The 26,024-nt window shown below is 37.5% G+C and overlaps 1 protein-coding gene across 2 annotated transcripts; it reads left to right on the top strand.

Annotated features, from left to right (window-relative positions):
• The first annotated feature begins 345 nt into the window (after positions 1-345).
• Positions 346-25,798, top strand: LOC143247655 (uncharacterized). Of its 2 annotated transcripts, none has more exons than XM_076496036.1 (4): positions 346-844; positions 13,344-13,708; positions 17,173-17,754; positions 18,727-25,798. In XM_076496036.1, the coding sequence occupies exons 3-4, from the start codon at positions 17,289-17,291 to the stop codon at positions 18,939-18,941; spliced, it is 681 nt and encodes a 226-aa protein (XP_076352151.1). In that variant the 5' UTR covers positions 346-844; positions 13,344-13,708; positions 17,173-17,288; the 3' UTR covers positions 18,942-25,798. The 2 variants fall into 2 exon arrangements, with proteins under 2 accessions (XP_076352151.1, XP_076352150.1); XM_076496035.1 differs by lacking the exon at positions 346-844 and adding an exon at positions 12,862-13,225.
• Positions 25,799-26,024: the final 226 nt, after the last annotated feature.

The following is a 26,024-nucleotide window of genomic DNA, read 5'->3' as shown; positions in this document are numbered from 1 at the left end:
TTTTTATTTACATAATATCAACGTACACATGAGACAGAGAATATCTTTATCTATATAATGACTAGGACTTCAAAAACACTACAAACATCTTTATATTTACGTGTGGCTCACTGATTTTTGTCAATAAAAACATATTGAATTAGTTGGCAAATAATTTAAGTTCACCATTTTTTAAAGTTTTCTTAACACTTTCTTAAACACAGAGAGAACGAACACTTTTATTCTACTGTTATCGATGTTGCTATGACAACTACCAAAGGTAGCCCAGGTGTTGGTGATACTCCGAGAATTTAACGGGTGATGTCAAAGCAGACTTCTCTCATGACGCGGAAGTCTCGCGGTCTTGCGTCACTTTCGAAGAAAACCGAGGCTGAGTGACAGTTTGTAGGAAAAGATACCGGGACTGACTCTGTTATCTCGTGAACGTAGGGGACCTGAAAGGCTGCTAGTGCCTCTCAGCCTTTTAATATAGGCACTGCTATTTTTATGTGCCTTCATTATGCTGAATCGAAACATCGAAGTAGTTTCTACTTGTATGCTTTTTTTTTTATCTACAGGTTAAACAAAAAAAATGAAATTTAAGGTAAAAACATCTCGAGAAATATCCGTTTTAAAGTAAAAACATCAAATTAATTCGTAAAATAACACTCTATTAAAATGCCACGTTCTTTCATGGTCAAAAATAAACGAACGGGATTGTTCCATAAGGAAGAGAATTCTTTCCCCATTCTGGAAAACTGGAGCTCTTATCCCAATGGAAACGTCCTTGAAGACACTGACTACCTACACCGTTTTCCCCAAACCATTTTGACGTCGGGCCTGATATCCCCGAAAGCAGTGAACGGTAGGTTTTCTTGTTTATGTGAATTTGTGAAATGTGTAATAAGTCTGTTAATCTTAACACATTTATTAAATTATCCGAAAAACAAACGGATATGATCAGGGGCGTGGATTTTTACACCCGTGGGGGGGGGGGATGATTTATGCAACCAATTATGTGGACTGTTCAGTTTGCAAATTGGTAATCTCTGATTACGTGAACCTGAAAGCTGTAAACATGCAGTCACAGAGCAATCTTGATGCCACGATACTTGCATGTGTACTTAAGCTTACTGACTGACACTTACGAACTATCGCTTAGATCGAAAAGCTTAGAAGCACGCCTATATTAAAGATATACATTTCGGCTACTGAAAAAGCCTACATCTAGGCGTAATTATGTAATTAGATTGGTAAGAACACGAAAATCACACGAACAAACACACAATTTGTAGGCCTGTGATGCAATACAACAATTCAACAGACCAAACTGTAGGGGGGGGATTGTATGCACCATACCCCCCACCTAAAATAAAGGGGGATGTATACCCTCCATCCCCCCAGGATCTACGCCTCTGGATATGATCAGGGGCGTCATTCGGAAACAAACAAACTGGGTGGTGGAACAAAAATTTTATCGAGAGGATTGTTTTTAAGATATTGGAGAAACCTGACATTGCAGAAGGGGATGGGTACTGGATTGGATGTCTCCCATTCAGTTTCAGTTGGGGGATTGCTGTAGACATCTCTAGAAGGTTCTGGGGACGAAATCCAGCCTTCAACGTAATTTTAAGACCAATAAGTATTGAAAATTCAAAATCGATATCAGAGGATGCTGCCATACATCGTTTGTTACATAACGTGCAAGTAACCCTCAATGAAGTCGATTTTACAAAAGAGACATTTCTAAGTCATCTCGAGTGTTAGGTTTGATTGTGCTTATATATAAGTATAATAGTACTGACTGTTGTGTGTCCAAGTAACTACTTTGCGTGATGTGAATGGATCTTAACCAGAATTAGGTTCAATGGGTCAATGCGGGGTCACTTGCAATTTTTCAGTTTCGTATTTTACGGATTTTGTGGACTTTTTTTTATCTCTACCTTACGTTTGTTTTTGAATTTCCCGCAAAGATACACATGGGCTGTCTGCGCTAGCCGTCCCTAATTTAGCAGTGTTAGACCAGAGGGAAAGCAGCTAATCATCACCACCCATCGTCAACTCTTGGGCTGCCCTGTACCAACGAATAGTGGGATTGACCGTAACGTTATAACGCCCCCACGGCTGAAAGGGCGAACATGTATGGTGTGGCGGGGAATCGAACCCACGACCCTCAAATTAATTGGCGGTGGGTGGTGATGACTAGCTGCCTTCTCTCTAGTCTTACACTGCTAAATTAGGGACGGCTAGCGCAGATAGCCCTGGAGTAGCTTTGCGCAAAATTAAAAAAACAAACAAACAAACAGTTCTGATTTATTACAACGCTATGTGCCCACCCACCCCGCACATTGCGGTCTCTACTGCATGGTAATTACAACCACAGATTCAACTAAGAAATTAATATAAAAACTATTAGACTATAAGGAAAATGAATGAATCTATTTGTGTTTCAAACTATGAAGTGAAATGAGTTTTAGAGTTTCCGAAGTTCATTTCTCGTGGCTTATGAACGTGCTCAAAGCTTAATGGACTCACGTCGCTGCGGTAAAAAGAGGATATCCACGTCACGTCGCCTGGTCGGTCACAGGTGTAACGTACTCACGGCCCGCTATGATTTAGACATGTTAGACCTAATCAGCGATTCACAACAATATATACTGTTAAATCTAATCAGTATTCCAAGTCTAAACTGGACACGCAATCTGTGCCTTTAATCACGACAGTCTTAGTTATTCATGAACAAATTCTAGAAATCCAAAACACTCAAATTTTTGATGACACCATGCCGAGAAGCACGACACAACCAGACATTTACACATGTGTATATACCACCGTACACACACCCGATTTTGTGTCTGTTTGAATATGTATTTACGAACTATATATGTTTCATCGTTTTTGTCTAATAATATAAAAAAAAACAACAAGTATATTAGCATCACCTTGTTGGGGACCAAACAACTCCCCCTCTATGTTATACGGACCAAGCGTAGCCTAATGTGTGGAGTACTGGACAACAGATCTACGGATCCAATGTTCGCGTCCCGTTACAAAGAAACATCGTGTTCCGTACTTTAGGGCTATCGAGCTTTTAAAATTGGTGACGGTGAAGTCACACTTTTCGTTCCGGAGAGAATAGTCCAAGAGTTGTCGGCCGGTGCTGTTGAGTCGCTACTTCCACTCTGTGTATCCTTTCAGTGTGGCTGTAAACAAACAGTCTTTGTATTATATAGTCGCACGTTACTAACTGAATCTACTCATTGACTCTGGGTATATTATCATCATTACAAACCTTGTGTCAAAGTGTAGTTTCCATATCCTTAATTTGTTCATTTGAATTGCCTCCCAGTGGCTCAGCGGTATGTCTGCGGATTTACAACGCAAAAAACCGGGTTTCGATACCCGTGGTGGGCAGAGAACAGATAGCCCATTGTGTAGCTTTGTGTTTAATTCAAAACAGCATCATCTGGATTTGTTTGTTTTTAAATTTCGCGCAAAGCTACACAAGGGCTATCTGCGCTATTCGTCCATAATTTAGCAGTGTAAGACTGGAGGGAAGGCAGCTAGTCATCACCAACTGTTGGGCTACTCTTTTAACCAACGAATAGTGGGATAGACTGACACATTATTACGAACCCACGGCTGAAAAGGCGAGCACGTTTGATGTTACGGGAAGTGTTATCAGAAGCACATATAACACAAAGAAACTTCACATAAAATTAGTCGAGGGTTATCAGCGCTAGCCGTTCAAAGTTTTAAAAATAAAGCCGTAGTAAAAACTTGTTGTTGGTAAAAGTTGAGACGCATAGATATCGGGGTCAAACCTGAATTGACAAATTGTTAACTACACAAACAGTGCGGTAAAACACAGTGGCATCATTTTAGGTCAACCCACACTCTCTGAAACATAAAACTGTGTTAGCTGAAGATGCTTTCTACTTAGCCTAAATCTGTATCTGTGCCCCTAGGTCTACAATTCTCGCTGTTAAGTATGCAAATTGTTGATATATCGATATTATCTCTTCCTGTCTGTCTGAAGCCTTTAGACCACGAGTGCGTGACAAAGCGTATAAATTGTCTTTGTATTTCTAATCTCTCACAGTAGTAACTGGGTGATAATTTGTCACAGTAGTATCTGGGTGATAATTTGTCACAGTAGTATCTGTGTGATAATTTCTCACAGTGGTAACTGGGTGATAATTTGTCACAGTGGTAACTGAGTGATAATTTGTCACAGTAGTAACTGGTGATAATTTGTAACAGTAGTAACTGGGTGATAATCTCTCACAGTAGTAACTGGGTGATAATTTGTCACAGTAGTAACTGGTGATAATTTGTAACAGTAGTAACTGGGTGATAATTTGTAACAGTAGTAACTGGATGATAATCTCTCACAGTAGTAACTGGGTGATAATCTCTCACAGTAGTAACTGGTGATAATCTCTCACAGTAGTAACTGGGTGATAATTTGTCACAGTAGTAACTGGTGATAATTTGTAACAGTAGTAACTGGGTGATAATCTCTCACAGTAGTAACTGGGTGATAATTTGTCACAGTAGTAACTGGTGATAATTTGTAACAGTAGTAACTGGGTGATAATCTCTCACAGTAGTAACTGGGTGATAATTTGTCACAGTGGTAACTGAGTGATAATTTGTCACAGTGGTAACTGGGTGATAATTTGTAACAGTAGTAACTGGGTGATAATTTGTCACAGTGGTAACTGGGTGATAATTTGTCACAGTAGTAACTGAGTGATAATTTGTAACAGTAGTAACTGGGTGATAATTTGTAACAGTAGTAACTGGGTGATAATTTGTAACAGTAGTAACTGGATGATAATCTCTCACAGTAGTAACTGGGTGATAATCTCTCACAGTAGTAACTGGTGATAATTTGTAACAGTAGTAACTGGGTGATAATTTCTCACAGTAGTAACTGGGTGATAATTTGTAACAGTAGTAACTGGGTGATAATCTCTCACAGTAGTAACTGGGTGATAATTTGTCACAGTAGTAACTGGGTGATAATCTCTCACAGTAGTAACTGGGTGATAATTTGTCACAGTAGTAACTGGGTGATAATTTGTCACAGTGGTAACTGAGTGATAATTTGTCACAGTGGTAACTGGGTGATAATTTGTAACAGTAGTAACTGGGTGATAATTTGTCACAGTGGTAACTGGGTGATAATTTGTCACAGTAGTAACTGAGTGATAATTTGTAACAGTAGTAACTGGGTGATAATTTGTAACAGTAGTAACTGGGTGATAATTTGTAACAGTGGTAACTGGGTGATAATTTATAACAGTAGTAACTGGGTGATAATTTGTCACAGTGATAACTGGGTGATAAGTTGTCACAGTAGTAACTGAGTGATAATTTGTAACAGTAGTAACTGGGTGATAATTTGTAACAGTGGTAACTGGGTGATAATTTGTCATAGTAGTAACTGAGTGATAATTTGTCACACGAGTAACTGGGTGATAATTTATAACAGTAGTAACTGGGTGATAATCTCTCACAGTAGTAACTGGGTGATAATTTGTCACAGTAGTAACTGAGTGATAATTTGTAACAGTAGTAACTGGGTGATAATTTGTCACAGTAGTAACTGGGTGATAATTAGTCACAGCAGTAACTGGGTGATAATTTGTCACAGTGGTAACTGGGTGATAATTTGTCATGGTAGTAACTGGGTGATAATTTGTCACAGTAGTAACTGGGTGATAATTTGTCACAGTGGTAACTGGGTGATAATTTGTCATAGTAGTAACTGAGTGATAATTTGTCACAGTAGTAACTGGGTGATAATTTGTCACAGTAGTAACTGGGTGATAATTTGTCACAGTAGTAACTGGGTGATAATTTGTAACAGTAGTAACTGGGTGATAATTTGTCACAGTCGTAACTGGGTGATAATTAGTCACAGTAGTAACTGGGTGATAATCTCTCACAGTAGTAACTGGGTGATAATTTGTCACAGTAGTAACTGGGTGATAATTTGTAACAGTAGTAACTTGGTGATAATTTGTCACAGTAGTAACTGGGTGATAATTTTTCACAGTAGTAACTGGGTGATAATTTGTAACAGTAGTAACTGGGTGATAATTTGTCACAGTAGTAACTGGGTGATAATTTATAACAGTAGTAACTGGGTGATAATTTGTCACAGTGGTAACTGGGTGATAATTTATCACAGTAGTAACAGTGATAATTTGTAACAGTAGTAACTGGGTGATAATTTGTCACAGTCGTAACTGGGTGATAATTTGACACAGTAGTAACTGAGTGATAATTTGTAACAGTAGTAACTGGGTGATAATTTGTAACAGTAGTAACTGGGTGATAATTTGTAACAGTGGTAACTGGGTGATAATTTATAACAGTAGTAACTGGGTGATAATTTGTCACAGTGATAACTGGGTCATAAGTTGTCACAGTAGTAACTGAGTGATAATTTGTAACAGTAGTAACTGGGTGATAATTTGTAACAGTAGTAACTGGGTGATAATTTGTAACAGTGGTAACTGGGTGATAATTTGTAACAGTAGTAACTGGGTGATAATTTGTAACAGTAGTAACTGGGTGATAATTTGTAACAGTAGTAACTGGGTGATAATTTGTCACAGTAGTAACTGGGTGATAATTTGTCACAGTGGTAACTGGGTGATAATTTGTCACAGTAGTAACTGGGTGATAATTTGTCACAGTAGTAACTGGGTGATAATCTCTCACAGTAGTAACTGGGTGATAATCTCTCACAGTAGTAACTGGGTGATAATTTGTCACAGTGGTAACTGGGTGATAATTTGTCACAGTAGTAACTGAGTGATAATTTGTCACAGTAGTAACTGGGTGATAATTTATAACAGTAGTAACTGGGTGATAATTTGTCACAGTAGTAACTGGGTGATAATTTGTCACAGTAGTAACTGGGTGATAATTTGTCACAGTGGTAACTGGGTGATAATTTGTCATGGTAGTAACTGAGTGATAATTTGTCACAGTAGTAACTGGGTGATAATTTGTCACAGTGGTAACATAATTTGTCACAGTGGTAACTGGGTGATAATTTGTAACAGTAGTAACTGAGTGATAATCTGTAACAGTAGTAACTGGGTGATAATTTGTCACAGTAGTAACTGGGTGAAAATTTGTAACAGTAGTAACTGGGTGATAATCTCTCACAGTGGTAACTGGGTGATAATTTGTCACAGTAGTAACTGAGTGATAATTTGTAACAGTAGTAACTGGGTGATAATTTGTAACAGTAGTAACTGGGTGATAATTTGTCACAGTAGTAACTGGGTGATAATTTCTCACAGTAGTAACTGGGTGATAATTTGTCATAATTTGTAACAGTAGTAACTGGGTGATAATTTGTAACAGTAGCAACTGGGTGATAATTTGTCACAGTGGTAACTGAGTGATAATTTGTAACAGTAGTAACAGGGTGATAATCTCTCACAGTAGTAACAGGGTGATAATCTCTCACAGTAGTAACTGGGTGATAATCTCTCACAGTAGTAACTGGGTGATAATTTGTCACAGTAGTAACTGAGTGATAATTTGTAACAGTAGTAACTGGGTGATAATTTGTAACAGTAGTTACTGGGTGATAATCTCTCACAGTGGTAACTGGGTGATAATTTGTAACAGTAGTAACTGGGTGATAATTTGTCACAGTAGTAACTGGGTGATAATATGTCACAGTGGTAACTGGGTTATAATTTGTCACAGTAGTAACTGAGTGATAATTTGTAACAGTAGTAACTGGGTGATAATATGTCACAGTGGTAACTGGGTTATAATTTGTCACAGTAGTAACTGAGTGATAATTTGTCACAGTAGTAACTGAGTGATAATTTGTAACAGTAGTAACTGGGTGATAATTTGTAACAGTAGTAACTGGGTGATAATTTGTCACAGTGGTAACTGCGTGATAATTTGTCACAGTAGTAACTGAGTGATAATTTGTAACAGTAGTAACTGGGTAATATTTTGTCACAGTAGTAACTGGGTGATAATTTGTAACAGTAGTAACTGGGTGATAAATTCTCACAGTTGTAACTGGGTGATAATTTCTCACAGTGGTACCTGGGTGATAATTTGTCACAGTAGTAACTGAGTGATAATTTGTAACAGTAGTAACTGGGTGATAATTTGTAACAGTAGTAACTGGGTGATAATTTGTAACAGTAGTAACTGGGTGATAATTTGTCACAGTAGTAACTGGGTGATAATCTCTCACAGTAGTAACTGGGTGATAATTTGTCACAGTAGTAACTGAATGATAATTTGTAACAGTAGTAACTGGGTGATAATTTGTAACAGTAGTTACTGGGTGATAATCTCTCACAGTAGTAACTGAGTATTAATTTGTGACAGTAGTAACTGGGTGATAATCTCTCACAGTAGTAACTGGGTGATAATTTGTAACAGTAGTAACTGGGTGATAATTTGTCACAGTAGTAACTGGGTGATAATTTGTAACAGTGGTAACTGGGTGATAATTTGTCATAGTAGTAACTGAGTGATAATTTGTCACAGTAGTAACTGGGTGAAAATTTGTAACAGTAGTAACTGAGTGATAATTTGTAACAGTAGTAACAGGGTGATATTCTCTCACAGTAGTAACTGGGTGATAATCTCTCACAGTAGTAACTGGGTGATAATCTGTCACAGTAGTAACTGAGTGATAATTTGTAACAGTAGTAACTGGGTGATAATTTGTCACAGTAACTGTATAATTTGTCTGTAACTGGTGATAATTTGTAACAGTAGTAACTGGGTGATAATTTGTCACAGTGGTAACTGGGTGATAATTTGTAACAGTAGTAACTGAGTGATAATTTGTAACAGTAGTAACTGGGCGATAATTTGTCACAGTGGTAACTGGGTTATAATTTGTCACAGTAGTAACTGAGTGATAATTTGTAACAGTAGTAACTGGGTGATAATTTGTAACAATAGTAACTGGGTGATAATTTGTCATAGTGGTAACTGCGTGATAATTTGTACAGTAGTAACTGAGTGATAATTTGTCACAGTAGTAACTGGGTGATAATTTGTCACAGTAGTAACTGGGTGATAATTTGTAACAGTAGTAACTGGGTGATAATTTGTAACAGTAGTAACTGGGTGATAATTTGTCACAGTGGTAACTGGGTGATAATTTGTCACAGTTGTAACTGAGTTATAATTTGTCACAGTAGTAACTGGGTGATAATTTGTAACAGTAGTAACTGGGTTAAAATTTTAACAGTAGTAACTGGGTGATAATTTCTCACAGTGGTAACTGGGTTATAATTTGCCACAGTGGTAACTAGGTTATAATTTGTCTAGTAACTGGGTGATAATTTCTCACAGTGGTAACTGGGTTATAATTTGCCACAGTGGTAACTAGGTGATAATTTGTCACAGTGGTAACTGGGTGATAATTTGTCACAGTTGTAACTGAGTTGTAATTTGTCACAGTAGTAACTGGGTGATAATTTGTAACAGTAGTAACTGGGTTATAATTTGCCACAATGGTAACTAGGTGATAATTTGTCACAGTAGTAACTGAGTGATAATTTGTAACAGTAGTAACTGGTTGATAATCTCTCACAGTAGCAACTGGGTATTAATTTGTCACAGTAGTAACTGAGTGATAATCTCTCACAGTATTAATTGGGTATTAATTTGTAACAGTAGTAACTGGGTGATAATTTTGTCACAGTGGTAACTGGGTGATTATTTTTACTCTTATTGTGGGTTATTATTCCTTTTTTACTTTCATTTTATCTTTTTTTTGTATTTTGTTACTTCTATTTTTACTTCCCCCATCCACCTCCTTTTTTTAGTTAACATAATGTTTAATGACAACAAGGGATCTTTTGGTCCATCTCGGCTGTCGCATCCTCTAAAATAAAATAAAATTTTAGTTCCAGCCCCTGTTCTTCACGTGTCTATCAAAAGTTCTTTTAAATTCACTGAAAGTTACTGTTTCCACAACATTCAAAGGCAATCCATTCACAGGTCAACCCACACTATGTGAAAAACGAAATTGCTTTCGCTGAAGACGGTTTCTATATTATCTAAATCTATATTTGTGTCCCCTATTCCTATAATTTTCGCTGTTAAAAATGAAAAATGTTGGGGCATCAACAGAGGCGTAGATTTTTTACACCCGATGGGGGTGGATGATTTATTCAACCACTTGTGTGGATTGTTCAATTTACAAATTGGTAATCTCTGATTACGTGAACCTGAAAGCTGTAAACATGCAGTCACAGAGTAATCTTGTTGCCACGATACTTGCATGTATACTTAGGCTTACTGACTGATACTTGCGAACTATTGCTTAGATCGAAAAGCTTAGAGCACGCCGATATAAAAGATGTACATTTCGGCTAATGAAAAAGCCTACAACTTGGCCTAATTATGTAATTCGATTGGTAAGAACACGAGAATCACAAGAACAAACACGCAATTTGTAGGTCTGTGATGCAATAAAACAATTCAACAGACCAAACTGTAGGGGGATGATTGTATGCACCATACCCCTACCTAAAATGAAGGGGGGTGTATCACATCCCCCCCAGGATCTACGCCCATGGGCATCAACATATCCCTTCCTTTTACTGTTTCAAACACTTCAATCAGATTCCTTCTAACGCTTCTTTTCTCAAGAGATAATTCTATTTATCTATTCTCATATTCTCTATTCTCACCACAACCCAGCTATAATTTTAGGTGACCCTTCTCTGAACCCTTTCCAACAATTCAATGTCTTTTCTAAGGTAAGAAACCCAAGACTGAACACAATATTCCATATACAGTAACAGTTTCAAAGCATATCCATATACTTTTAAGGCAAGATTTTTCCCTAGTTAGCTGTCCAATAAAATTTTAATCTTTGTTAAATGACTTTGAAAAGTACCTTTTATCAAACTTTCTGAAACGTTTCCCACAACTGATGCAAAACTAATAAGTCTATAATTACTGGGACAACTTTTGTTACTTTCCTTGAAGGTAGGAGTGACATTAGCTAATTTTCAATTTGTTGGTACTTGTTTATTACAGTGTATTCTGGAATTTATAAATCACAACACTCACAGTTTTTTGTTTTCAAACGTTGTAGCCATTTGGAAAATCAGTACCGTCATCTTCAAGTATCTAACTTTAGAAGAAGAAAATCTCTCGGCCACTAAACAGAGTTTACTTACAATATACTTGACTAAACATAAGAGACTAACACGAATCTGTTTCACTATGAAATAGAAAACAACAACAAAAAACTTATTCACAGCCGAACAACAACGGAAAGGTGTTTCCTTAATATGGAAGGCCGGATCTTTAGTTCCCTCAACAACAACACCAGAGGAGCGAGACAGGTTCACTTATAAACAGGGACGCTTCTGGGTTAAACTGATCAGAAGTTGAACCCAAAATGAAGCGAACCACGTGCTAAATTCTTGTTATTTAGAGTATAAAATCACTTTTTATTTCACAGTGTACAGTACATATTCCTCGTGACAAGAAAGATTAGTGTATTGGTCACATGCAGAAGTTAAATACCTTTTATAAGCTTGACCACACTCTGAATAAGCATTGTTCACAGCTGGGGCACATCCGAACTGGCCTTCAGAATGGACAGCCTGTCTCAAAATTTAAAATACAATAACATTATTTTAAAATGATTTTAAATTATGAAAATGTTATAGCTATAATATCTGTGTCACATCCACAAAATGTATACGTTACTCTAGACCCTATGAGTTACTAAAAATGTTCTATGTTACTCTAAACGCGAAGCACCAAACCAGCAATAGTGTTATATTGCTGCAAGCCCCATGAATTAATGAAAATGTTTTGTTACTCCAAACACTAAGCACAGGACCAGCAATACGTGTATATTACTCCATTTTGTAATTTTGTCCGAAACTAAACTGCTGTCTAAAGTTGAGCTGATAAACTAACAGGAAGGCAACTGGTCAACACCAGCTACTGCGAACTCTTGTAAGACCGAATAGTTAGATTTCATCGTTACAGTAATAACACACCCACACCCCATTTTTACGGCAGTGGGTCGCGAACTTTGAATTCTCGGATTGAAACCCAAGTAATAACTCAATGTATTATCCAATACCTCCAAATTGTTAAAAACTTTGAACATTACATATTACAATCACAAGATTTTCGATGGTGGAAGACAGAAGATGTAAAATCGCGTTACATAATGATTTTATATAATGGCCACCAGGGTAACTAAAATTTACCTATCTGTTTGTTTTGATAGATGTCTTAACATAAGCGTAAATGTGGAACGCGAACTTCAAACATCCGGACTCACTGTCCGGATACGCTGATCTCTAGTCCACTTCTTTGCATGGTTTTAATCTTACCTCGTGGAGGAAAATAAACCTATTCATGTGTACAGCGACGTAACTTTGGTTTCAGAAGTGTAAGGGCCCACCAGTGGCACAGTAGTATGTCTGCGGATCACACGGCTAGAAACCAGATTCGATACCCATAATGGGCAGAGCACAGATAGCCCATTGTGTATCTTTGCGCTTAATTCCAAACAATCAATCAATGAGAAATGTGGGGATATGTTCCTCTGTAACAAACAATGCAAAGAAGTGTAGCCCATAGACATATACAGGGACGTAACTTTGGTTTCAGAAGTGTGGGGACATGTCCCTTGCGGCTACCGTTGAAATTAAGCATATACATGTACAATGTACCCCTCATTGTCGCTATTATAAGCACGGATACGAAATAATTTCGTTTATTGGCTCGTTATGCGCAGACTCAAGAAAGCCTGGTGCAGATTGGCTGTTTCAGGTTTTAATCCATTTCGAAGGTTTTTATTCTCTTATCAGTCCTAACGATGTTTTACATGTGTCTACCATTTCTTTCCGTCTCAAAACTTCAGGTTTTTCTTCTATAAATTTCATGTCGTTTCTTGTTTGTTCTCTTTTGTAATTTCTATATACCTGCTAATACCACAAATGAGCGTCTTTAAGGTATTTACTTTGTGGCATTTCAGAGGACTAGTTGAAAGAAAATGGTTTGCATAAGCCTTCGCCTTCCGCTGGACTAGCGACGAATTTACATCACTCAAATTTGGAGTTCGATTATCAGTGGTGGACAGAACACAAGGGAATAAACGTTATTAGATTCTTCATGGTTTTACGTTTCATAACATATTCTAATTATGCAAAGTTACCTTAAAACGCCTTCTCCTACACAAACGGTAGGGGGTTGATCGCCCATTTTTTAAAGTGAATTCAGTAGTTCGAGTCTGTGTTGTTTTTGTTATTTTTCACGTGCATCTTTAATAGAATATTAGATTTTTTTTATTTTTTACACAGCTCAACGATCAGTAGCATCTGAGCTTTCCACAGCTATCTACCCCAGGTGTTGGCCTCTGGACTGGCCATCCTACCCCTACATGGTCTATACAGCGATAAACTGTTTCGCTACCTGAAGCTGGCCCGACAAACCTGCAGTTGCCTCGTTCCACGCCCTGAATCGAATGACGTCGCTCGCGGCTGTGGGAGCACGCACCAGGCACCGCTGTTCCCGAAAGTGCCGCCGAAGTCTCCAGAAGAAAGTCATCTTTCCCAAGAGTTCCGTCCGCCATCACAGACGTCTCAAGAAAGGTTTTTAAGCCCGAATCACGGTGGAAGGGCTCGTTCTTTTCCTCAGTCGAAATATCCGGGTTTCGAGAGTGTAGGTAGGTAAAGTTAGCAAAAAAAAACTGCGTTCCTGAAACGCCACTTTTAATACCGTGTTTCTCCAAAAATAAGACAGGGCTTATATTAATTTTCACTCCAATATATGACACTAGGGCTTATTTTCGGGGGATGTCTTATTTTGATATATTAAAAAAATGAAGTTACAAAGTAAAACTATTAAACTAACCATTTAAAATAAACTATTATTAAACTATTAAACTAACTGATTAATACTTAAACAAACTAATTAACTATTAAACTAATTAATAAATTAATTTTTTTTTATTTCTTTCCTCTTCCTGCCACTCTTAACTAGGGCTTATTTTAAGGGTAGGGCTTATATTAAAACTATCCCCAAAAATCACACTAGGTCTTATTTTATGGGTAGGTCTTATTATCGGAGAAACACTGTAACAACTGGAACTACAGCTACAAATACAACAAAGGAACTGATATGCGAGTTACGACAGCGCGTAAACACTCTCGTACACAGCTTCCAAACACTTAATGTTTCAAGATAAAACTGTGATAATTTAAACTTCTCCTTGTTGAAACTTGTGTTTTTTTTTCTGCTGATTTTCATTAAATTCTCAGCAAGTTTACAAACATACATTAATTATTGCCAACTGTAGTAACCGTAATTGTATTCTTCCTTTGTTTGAAGAAGTAAAAACAAATAAGCCCGTACAAATAACCTTCACCCTACGCATAGTCGTTTCAGCCATTCGTATCGTACATATGTGACCTTCAACCAAAATGTCTTTCTCTGAAAACATCTGACAAAGAGTAGACTGAAAGGAAAGTAAGAACAGTGGAGGAATTTCATTTGTTTAATGACAATTAATTACCAACATGAACCTAATTTTATAATACTTTATTTTTATACAGCTAGTTTTAGGTTCACACGAAACTTGAAAACTATATTAACAAATATGGGGTAACCTTAAAGATTCGTTGATAAGTGCGGTCTTCTGATGGACGGGTTTTGTTTGTAGATTTATTGTCTAAGAACTATACATATAGTTTTAAATTTGAGAGAAAATATACCTCAGACTGTGCTTATTCGAAATCAGCCTGCTACGTTAATCGACAGACTACACAAAATTGGAAATCTCTGTTAAGCTGGTAGCCACATTTAAAGATGGGCCGATTTCATAATAAAAACACTCGTTTTCAAAATGCAGCCTTTTGGGCAGTTGAACGATGGGTAAGCGATCTACGTACTGTACCAGTGAAATTAAATACAGTCTTCTGAGAAACAAACAACACTCTGTAAAACTCTTGACATGTTCTGATCAATTAACCCTTGTCTCACGTTGCTACATGGCCCGGATAAAGGTAAGTTAACTGTTGTACCCTAGCCGCTGAACATTAATTACTATTGTGCGAAAAACCTCGTCGGTTTGGTTTGTTTTGAATTTGCGCAAAGCTATACGAGAGTTACCTGTGCTAGCTGTTCCTAATTTAACAGTGTGAGACAAGAGAGAAGGCAGCTAGTCATCACCACCCACCGCCAACTCTTGGGCTACTCTTTTTACCAACGAATAGTGGGATTGACCGTTATATTATAACACCCCCACGGCTGAAAGGGCGAGCATATTTGGTGTGACGGGGATTCGAATCCGCGACTCTCAGATTACGAGTCGTGTGCCTTAATCACCTGGCCATGCCCGTCGGCAATGAACATGAAAGATGTAGTGCAGTGTTTTTTTTAACTTCACTGACATGTTCTTAGAACTAACAAAGAATATCAATCGTGATGGTTACTTAGCCAATCATATACTTGTTACACGAAGTGCTCGCCCCTTTAGCCAATCATATACTTGTTACACGAAGTGCTCGCCCCTTTAGCCAATCATATACTTGTTACACGAAGTGCTCGCCCCTTTAGCCAATCATATACTTGTTATACGAAGTGCTCGCCCCTTAAGCCAATCATATACTTATTACACGAAGTGATCGCCCCAGTCATATACTTGTTACACAGCCAATCATATACTTGTTATAAAGTACCGGGTTAAGCCAATCATATACTTATTACACGAAGTGATCGCCCCCAGTAGCACACCGATAGAAACCGGGTTTCGATACCCGTGATGGCCACAGCACAGATTGCCTGCCCGTTGCATAGGTTTATGCTTAATTACAAACAATCAATCCATGAGAAGGCCCGGCATGGCCAAGCGTGACTCGTAATCTGAGGGTCGCGGGTTCGCATCCCCGTCGCGCCAAACATGCTCGCCCTTTCAGCCGTGGGGGCGTTATAATGTGACGGTCAATCTTACTATTCGTTGGTAAAAGAGTAGCCCAAGAGTTGGCGATGGGTGGTGATGACTAGCTGCTTTCCCTCTAGTCTTACACTGCTAAGTTAGGGACGGCTAGCACAGATAGCCCTCGAGTAGCTTTGTGCGAAATTCGAAAAACAAACCATGATGAAATTGTCGATTTGGGGTTAGAACGAAGCCAGAAAAGTGAAAGGATTTTTATAAAATAGTTTAAAAAAAGGAGAAATGTAAACGTTATACCATAACTAGTAAGGTCTGGCAGGTTGATGGACAAAGCGACTCATCGTGTAGTTTTGTACCTTACAAAAAACAAACACGGTAAGCTACACCTAATGGAGAACCCCAAACATATTCCAACGTAGCAACAACATCTACTGGGGAAATCTATAAACCAAACGAACACTTGTCTTTCGGTTTCAGTTTCGTTATTCTAGTACTTGTTCTAAAATATAGTTTTATTATACTTATGAGTTCACACGTTCACTGGATTTAATCTTTATATTTAGCAGCATTATTTTCAACATATGGGAGATCCAATAATAATTATTTAATACTATTATTCGGGCTCGGCATGGCCAGGTGGGTTAAGACGTTCAACTCGTAACCTGAGGGTTGCGGGTTTGAATACCCGTCACACCAAACATGCTCGCCCTTTCAGCCGTGGTGGTGTTGTAATGTGACTTTCAATCTTACTATTCGTTGGTAAAAGAGTAGCCCAAGAGTTGGCGGTGGGTGGTGATGACTAGCTGCTGTTCCTCTAGTTTTATACTTCTAAATTAGGAACGGCTAGCGCAGATAGCCCTCGTGTAGCGTGCGCGAAATCAAAAACAAACCAAACCAACCCTTTCAGCTGTGGGGACTTAATAATGAGACGGTAAATCCCACTATTCGTTGGTAAAAGAGTAGCCCAAGAGTTGGCGGTGGGTGGCAGTGACTAGCTGCCGTCCCTTTAGTCTTATACTTCTAAATTGGAGAAGGCTAGCGCAGATAGCCCACGTGTAGCTTTGCGCAAAATTCAAAAACAAACTATTATTTGGTTAACGTTCAAATATTTTATCAGCTTGCATAATAAGATAGTCTGCTAAGTGCAGAATGTCTTGATTTATATTAGTTTTTGTATAAAAGTCCATCATAAGAGCCCTGTTCCAGTTATAACTTTTGTTCACTGTGTTCCGCAGGCAACCAGTTTATCAGCAAGCCCAGTGCTAATACTGCCCCTTATGTGCTTCATCTGCCGTCCAAGATAAAAGCTTCAAAAGTCCAGGATCATTCCATAATTTATCCCAAAGGCCTGATGAACCAAGCAGGTTCGAATACCTTTTCATCTGGGAGCCGAAAGCTATCCGATTACTCTATCGAGGCCCTTCTGGGGTCATCTGAGCTGAAAAGGAAATATATGATCCACGACGAAGATACACACGCAAAGTCCCCGTTTTCGTGTTCCAGGTGTCAAGAAACCTTCGGCAGTCCGCATGGAGTCGAGGTACATGCCCGCAGGTCGCACAACGGAAAACGGCCGTTCTTGTGCCCGCAGTGTGATAAAAGTTTTGGCCACGAACTGAGTTTACGCCTCCACCGAGCTGTCCATATGACTGAGAGGACCTACGAATGCCAACTGTGCGGAAAGACTTTCAAGAGGTCGTCCACCTTGACCACCCACCTGTTGATCCACTCCGACACCAGACCTTACCCGTGTCAGTACTGTGGTAAACGATTCCACCAGAAGTCTGACATGAAGAAGCATACTTATATCCACACAGGTCAGTAACAGATATACAGGTCACATTTCAATCAATACTACCCAATAACTGGAGGATGTTTATGGGTAATTTAAAAAAAAAACTCTTAAGTTTTAAGATAAAAACTGTAGTTTGTGTTTTTAAAAACTAGAACAACTGAGATAAACAGTTTGATACTGGTCGAGAACATTTTTTTTTGTCACTGCCAAGCTTTGACAGTAAACGTATAGCTTTTCTAGTCAAGGTCAAACGACAGTAAACGTATAACTTTTCTAGCCAAGGGTCAAACGACAGTAAATGTACAGCTTTACTATCCAAGGCTCGAACGACAGCACAAAGAAGTGACAAAGACTTAACATAGCTCGACATTAACTTTACTGAACAGATAAATCTTATCTATAAAATATTGCCTGCTTTATTCTATATCTACCATTTCTTACATCGACAGAGGAAGACGCCAATAACAGATGGATGACTTTGGTATACAGAGGAAGAGACGAACGGAACATATAGTACACTTCTGTTGAGAGAATTAGACAAATATAACATACGCTTGACTTCTGTTGAGAGAATTAGACAAATAAAACATACGCTTGACTTCTGTTGAGAGAATTAGACAAATAAAACATACGCTTGACTTCTGTTGAGAGAATTAGACAAATAAAACATACGCTTGACTTCTGTTGAGAGAATTAGACAAATAAAACATACGCTTGACTTCTGTTGAGAGAATTAGACAAATAAAACATACGCTAGACTTCTGTTGAGAGAATTAGACAAATAAAACATACGCTTGACTTCTGTTGAGAGAATTAGACAAATAAAACATACGCTTGACTTCTGTCGAAAGAGAAGAGAACAAAAACAACAACTAAAACTGATCCAGCATTGTTTTCTCATTACATTAACAACTACATATATAAATATGTACTTTATGTATAGTATTTAATGTAAGCTAAAGGTCTGAGTTCGTTTGTTTGTTTGTCTTTGTAGGGGAAAAGCCACATCAGTGTAACATCTGTGGAAAAGGCTTCAGTCAGTCGTCTAATCTAATTACTCACACTAGGAAACACACAGGATTCAAGCCCTTTCCTTGTGATCAGTGTCTACGCGCTTTCCACAGGAAAGTGGACCTGCGCCGCCATAAAGAAATTCATCATTTAAGCCTATCTATAGTGACACAGCGCCCTCTACGATTGCCTCTCTAAGCTTCACTGAACAATGTGTTTTTCCTTTTGATAGGACCTCGGTGCTCTCATGATTAATATATATATATATACGGTTCTTGTCACTGTCTTTGTTATGTGGTAATAGTAACTTTTATTTCAATTATGTCTAGTGGAAAACCTTTAAAATTTCATTTAGATTTTGTTGGCACCCAAGAATTTCTTGATGCAATGTTGAAGACATACAGGAGGAATAAGTTCATGATGTGTCGTTCATCATCGTGAGTGAGGGCCATGATGCATTGCGCGTTATGGTGAGACCCGAGAACTTGTTTACACAGCATCCATGAGGGTAATACCTGAGAATATGCTGAGGTAGTGTCCATCATGGATAGACCCGATGATTTGCCTTTACAATATTCGTCATGACGAGTCCCGAGAACTTTCTGATATATTATATCCGTCATGACGAGACAAGAGAATTTGCTGACGTAGTATCCATCAGGGAGAAACCAAATAACTTGTTAATATAGTATTCGTCATGGTAAGACCTAAAGAACTTGGTGATGTTTGCTGTGATGTAAGAAATATCATACTATATTCTCGTTACCAGTGCAGAGTCTATCGTAATATGTCACGAGAATGTAATGTACGTATTTGTTATAACGAAAAACAAGCCAAAGCAAAAATCAAAAACGCGGAACTAACTGAAAGGGTTCCAGGGTACAAGCTGTAATGGGAGATATAAAATGTTCCCTAGGTTATGGAGGTAACTAAAGATATAGGACTCACATTGCAGTGGGGATACACTGCCTATCAGTCCTAACCTCCATTGGCCAGTCTCACATAAAGAAATATGTGTGTGTTGTATATATAAAGACACATGTTTTTCCACTGTTTGCTGCCATTGCATTATTACATTATTCGATTTAACACATATTTAACACATATATTTACTGATCTTAACAGCTTTTCTTAGTCCCGAACACACAACCGAATAATTTAAAATGCTGTTAAGAAAATTGATGCTTCAGACTCCGCCCAGCATGGCCAGGTGGTTAAGGTGCTCGGCTCGTAATCTTAGAGTCGCGGGTTCGAATCTTTGTCACACCAAACATGCTCGCCCTTTCAGTCGTGGGGGCGTTGTAATGTGACAGTCAATCCAACTATTCTTTGGTAAAAGAGTAACCCAAGAGTTAGCGGTGGGTGGTGATGATTAGCTGCCTTCCCTCTAGTCTTACACTGCTAAATTAGGGATGGCTAGCGCAGATAGCCCTCGTGTAGCTTTGCGCGAAATTCAAAAACAAACAAACAAACCTTTAAAAAAGAGGAGGCGCGCAAAAAACAGCATATTTATAAATAGGCATGTGCATGACAAAAGTTTGGTTAACGTTGGATTCAGGAACAACCAGTGTACAACAAACACTTGCTGTTTATTTTCCTTGTTTGTTTGTTTGGAATTAAACACAAAGCTACAAGATGGGCTAACTGTGCTCTGTCCACCACTGGTATCGAAATCCGGGTTTTGGAGGTGTGGGTCCGTAGACATTTCGTTGTGCCACTGGTCGGCGTATTTTCCTTATACAAATGTCTTACACGTGCTCAGCTCTATCATAGATAAACAACTTTCTCAGTGTCATAATTATTAATGTAATTAAACAAAAAGTGTTTTTGGTTTCGTCCCTAGCCAGAAACCCATAACCAGGGGTAAACATCGAGAACTTGGTGGTGCAGTATTCCAAACTCCCACGACAGTACTCTAGAGTGGAATGGGGGTATAATTGTTTCCATACCAAGCACTACTTTAGAAGGGGGGGTAACGGTACATAAATGTGCTTAAAGCAGTTAGTAATCTAATGTGTTTGTGTGTATGTGTTTGTGTTGGGAATGAAGGGCATTAGTGTGTCCAAAACAATGACTGAGTTATTGTCAATTTTGAACCACTTTCGGAATATACATACGCCAGTTGATTTTGAAATGCCTCGAGTAATTTTAAAATTGCTTATCGAAGACGTTTTGACCGTATTGTGGTAGTTCACCTTCGACAGGCATAGCCAGGTGGTTAAGGCACTCGACTTCTAATCTGATGGTCGCAGGTTAGAATTCTCGTAACACCAAACATGCTCGCCCTTTCAGCCGTGGGGGCTTTATAATTGTAGAGTCAATCCTGCTATTCGTTAGTAAAAGAGTAGCCCAAGAGTTGGCGGTGGGTGGTGATGACTAGCTGCCTTCCCTCTAGTCTTACACTGCTAAATTAGGGACGGCTAGCGCAGATAGCCCATGTGTAGCTTTGTGCGAAATTCAAAACAAACAAACAAACCAAACCGCCTTCATCAAGAAATGGGGTTCCCAAGTCCATCTGTCAATGTCCATCAGATATGTCACAAGTGATATAATTTCTAGTCATTAGGCTGCATGTTTTATTCATTTGGAACATTCATTTCTTCGTACTGTTTATTTTTATTTTACTCCAGTTTTGTAAGAGACATTTCTGTCAGTGTGTCGTCTTACATCATACAATACAGTCATATTGTTCTAAACTTATGTCATATGTCATCAGTTTAAAATTAAACTTATCGCAAGACTGCTCGCTCAATTCACTGAACTTATCTTAAAATTGTTAGCATTCTATTCAATTTATCACAAGAATATCACTTTTAAATTAATTTATCCCAACGTTATGCCCTCTTGTGGCTCAGCAGTGTGACTGAAGGCTTGTAACTCTAAAAATTGGGTTTCAGTACGTGTGGTTGGCACAAAACGGGTAGCCTATTTTGTAGCGTTGCGCTTAACAACAAACCAACCTAATTTTATAATTATTTCTAAATGAACTTAACTTATCCTAACTTCACCAGTTTTAAACCGAGTCTGTCCTACGACCATTGATTTCACACTGGATATATCCTAACATTTAAGTGTCTGTTTGAAGTTAAGCACAAAGCAACACAATAGGCTATCTGTGCTTAAACATTTCTAGTTATACTAAGATTAACAATCAAAACATAATTATCCAAAAATTACCATTATATTTAAACTAAAATCCATTTTAAACAGGATGATAGTAAATTAATCTACGAAACTTTTATTTCTTTTTTTATTAATTAAATATTATTAAATTAATTAAATACCAAATGAGGGGTGCGCGTGCACCAGATTCGATTTTATTACTTGTCAGCATCTTTACTCTCAAATTGAAATTCTTTTAGACAGAATTAAAATAAATTAATCGATAAGACTTTGGGCGTGGTCAAATACATCAATCTGAAGAGTTTGTCCTCCCGAGTCGAAAACTGTAATTATATCTCAAAAGATGACGGGAGCTACTAGCTAAAAAAAACACTAATTAAAAACAAAAATACTCAGAGACGTTTTATGGTATTCTAATCTAACAATGTATTTATAAATTTGCTTGAAATACTAGCAGTACTGAGAGATCGCACGTTAGAGCACGAAGGTAGAGAATGGAACAGTGTGAGTTTGACGGAAAGTTAATAATTTGGACCTGATAACAACGTATGATAATTTTGAATGGAAACAGAGTGGAAATTATTGATAATTTAACACTGAACCAACAGCTAATTATACAGACAACAGTAGAGGGCGTGATAACTTCATTCTGCAGATGGCTGGCAATACTCGACTCTGTGTTGATCTGTTAAGGATGTTACTACGCTTGGTTAACGTTCAGTGCACGCGCTACCTGAGACAAAACATTTAGACTTTAAAGTCTTTTTTTTTTTAATTTAATCAATCATAATTACAGTTTTAAAAAGAGATGCAAAAAATTAGATGTGATGACAAGGTAAAAAGAGAGGTGTAGGTGTTTTCTTACAACAAAGTCACATCGGGCTATCTGCTGAATCCACCTAGGGGATTCGAACCCCTGATTTTAGCATTGTAAATCTATAGATGGAAAAACAGTGAGAATCACGTGAAACAAACAGAAAGAATGACTTTTGACCGTCTGGTTTACCAAAGTGGACTGGTTTGTTTAAATATTTTCGTTCTCTCAATGTCCCCGCAATTATTTACATTATTATTTTACAAATCCCTAAATAAAATACATACTGATCGTAGAGTGTTTATAAAAATTAAAATAACAAGTAATAGACAGGTCACAAGGCACAGTAGGTCAGTTTTGACCCTGAGTAGCTTCGCTTCTTCTGTGTGAGTATTTGGCTATGTTAATTTTTGAATACCCAGAAGGGTCAGGTGCACAAGACCTCTTCCTCCATCCCTAACTTTCATGTCGACTACTAGATAGAATTTGTTGTTGTGTATATTTTGGGCCAGAGTATCCCACAGTACTCCCCTGAGTAGCACAACTCAGTATACACTAAAGTTGAACTGTGTTTGCATATCTCCACAATCATTTTGTTCGTGATACGAGTTGTACCACGTATGGTGATTGGCAGTGTTTCAGCGAGGAAACTCCAATAACAGTACATCTTATAAAACCACGTGATGATATTGTGTTCCTCCCAACTTATCCGAATTTTAACTTTTTCATATGTTGGTGGGGGGGGGACAATGATCAACATTTCTAAAGTACTATTTAAGTAATTTAAAACTGCGTGTGATGAACCGACCTCTAATGAAACCATGACATAATTATATAACAGGTGTATCTGTTTCGTCATAAACTGAACAGTAATAAAGACCTTGATATAATCATATACCAGATGTGTCTGCTTCCTGACGAACTGACCACTAATAAAAGTCCTGGTGTAATTAATAATCATAATAGCAGTGACATATGTTAGTGTTTCTGATGTGTCGTATTTAGTTATTTTTAAAGTTGAAGAAAGAAAACGTTGAAAACTTTGGACAAGTTGTACAGAAGCAACTGTTAAATACTGAATTTCACAGTTAAAACTTTCCTTCAAACACACTGGACGAAACAAGAAAAAAATCGAAGTTTGTTGATTCTCCTATACAAAACGTTTATTTAATGATATGAAGAAACATCGAGTTACAATACAAAAAAATCAAATTCTAAAACTATCAAATAATTTCCAATGTTCGAGTAAGTATTATCTAAATACTAATTTTGTTGTGTAAACTAATTATGTTCAAGTATATAAATAAATAATTTTGATACGTACAAGACCAATTACTGTCATATTTATCATATGCAGTTTGTTTTGTTTGGCGCAAAGCTAAACGAGTGCTATCTGCGCTAGCCATCCTTAATTTAGCAGTGTAAGACTAGAGGGAAGGCAGCTAGTCATCACCACCCACCGCCAACGTTTGAGCTACTCTTTTACCAACGAAGAGTGGGATTGACTGTAACATTATAACGCCCCCACAGCTGAAAGCGAGCATGTTTGGTGTGACAGGGATTCGAATCCGCGAATTACGAGTCGAGTGCCTTAACAGCCTGGCCATGCCGGGTCTCGAATCTGCAGATGACAGTTTTGAAGTTTATTTTTACAGAGATTAAAAACACTTGGAAAACATTATTTTATAAGTTAAACATTTGGAAGCCTAGTGGATAAATGAATGAAGATTACATTTCACAACGAAGACAAGTGGACATAGAACTAACAGTCTGGTTTTGGAATTATATGAGACTTGCAGTGTTTATAATTTTTTAGCTTTAACGGCATGTGGAAGTTTAAAATTTTTAGGAGCGAGATAAGGTAAATTTTAAAAATGACTGTCGCTTCTACAATAACGTATTCAAGAGAGAAGGCCCAGTACAGTCTGGTGGCTAGGATGCTCGAATCTCAAGGTACTGTTCGCTGGTAGGAATCCTCTTACCAAATATGCTCACTCTTTCAAACAGGTGTAATGGGGCGTTTATAATGTGATGTTTAATTTCCCATCATTCATTTAGAAGGTTTCAAGAGTTGGCGGTGGTTTGCATTTACTAGCTTCCTTCCATCTATTCAATAACTTCCAAATTAAGTCCGGCAAGTAAAGATAGACTTTGACAGATTTTATGCAAAACTGAACAGAGGAACAGTCTAATGAACCTATAATTCACTTCAAAAGTAAAATCCTTGTCATTTTTTGCCAATGCATTTTAATCATGACCAGAAGATTCATAACAAGGTTTAATGTGTAATTGTAGAAATAATCTGCTTATAAACTATTCGTTATTAGATTTGGATTCAATATATATAAACATTATGGTACTGTCTGTTGTACGACCATGTGACTACTTATTATATATATATATAAACATTATAGTACTGTATGTTGTACGACCATGTGACTACTTATTATATATGTATAAACATTATGGTACTTTCTCTTTAACCAATCACAGTCTATACATATTTCCAATGTTTCTTATGTATCATGTACTAACGGCTTGAACCAATTATGGTGAAACTATCTTTTCAAGTTTATTACGTGTCTTGTATTGAAGGCTTCAACCAATCACAGTCCACGTTTCTCTGCAACGTTTATTACGTATCTTGTACTCAAGGCTTCAACCAATCACAGTCCAATTTTCTTCCCAACGTTTATTACGTATCTTGTACTGAAAGATTCCAAAAAATATTCACAGATAACTTTAGAGGCGGAGCTAAGACTCTCAACTCTGAAAAATCTAAATCACATAAAGTTATTTATTTATACCAACTACTAACTATTCAGTTTTATTTCTGATTATTTAATACACTTCGATATGAATATTTTACGTATTCAAAATACGGTTTAACTGCACGAATTTCACATATAAATATCAGTTGTTGTTTTTTTAACTAAACTAATTTATGAGTTAAAAGCAAACTTGGCTTTTCTTTCTTAGCTGATCCGCGTCAGTAGAATGTTCACAATTATTGCTACTTGCATTTATTACAATAACTATTTTGCAACAATACGAAGGTGTTTTTACAGTTTGTACTACATGTATTGAAATTTTCTTATACCTTAAAATAAACTCAATATTACGATAACTGGTTACTTATTTTTTTATTACAATGTTCAAGCTCTCCTTTTGCAGTGATTAATGCTTATGTATATATTCTAGTATTAGTGTATAGCCCGTAAAAATAACGGATTAAGTGTTACCACCATCACACCATAGTACACCTTAACCTCACATTTCATAAGTAAACAAATTTTGTTAAATCAATCTCGAGCCAATCAAAATTAACATCATTCATGAAATGA

Source organism: Tachypleus tridentatus, chromosome 3 (genome assembly GCF_004210375.1).
Source record: "Tachypleus tridentatus isolate NWPU-2018 chromosome 3, ASM421037v1, whole genome shotgun sequence".
In the NCBI taxonomy this organism is placed as follows: Eukaryota; Metazoa; Arthropoda; class Merostomata; order Xiphosura; family Limulidae; genus Tachypleus; species Tachypleus tridentatus.
Note: the sequence above shows the minus strand (reverse complement) of the source record. Positions and strands in the feature narration are given on the sequence as shown.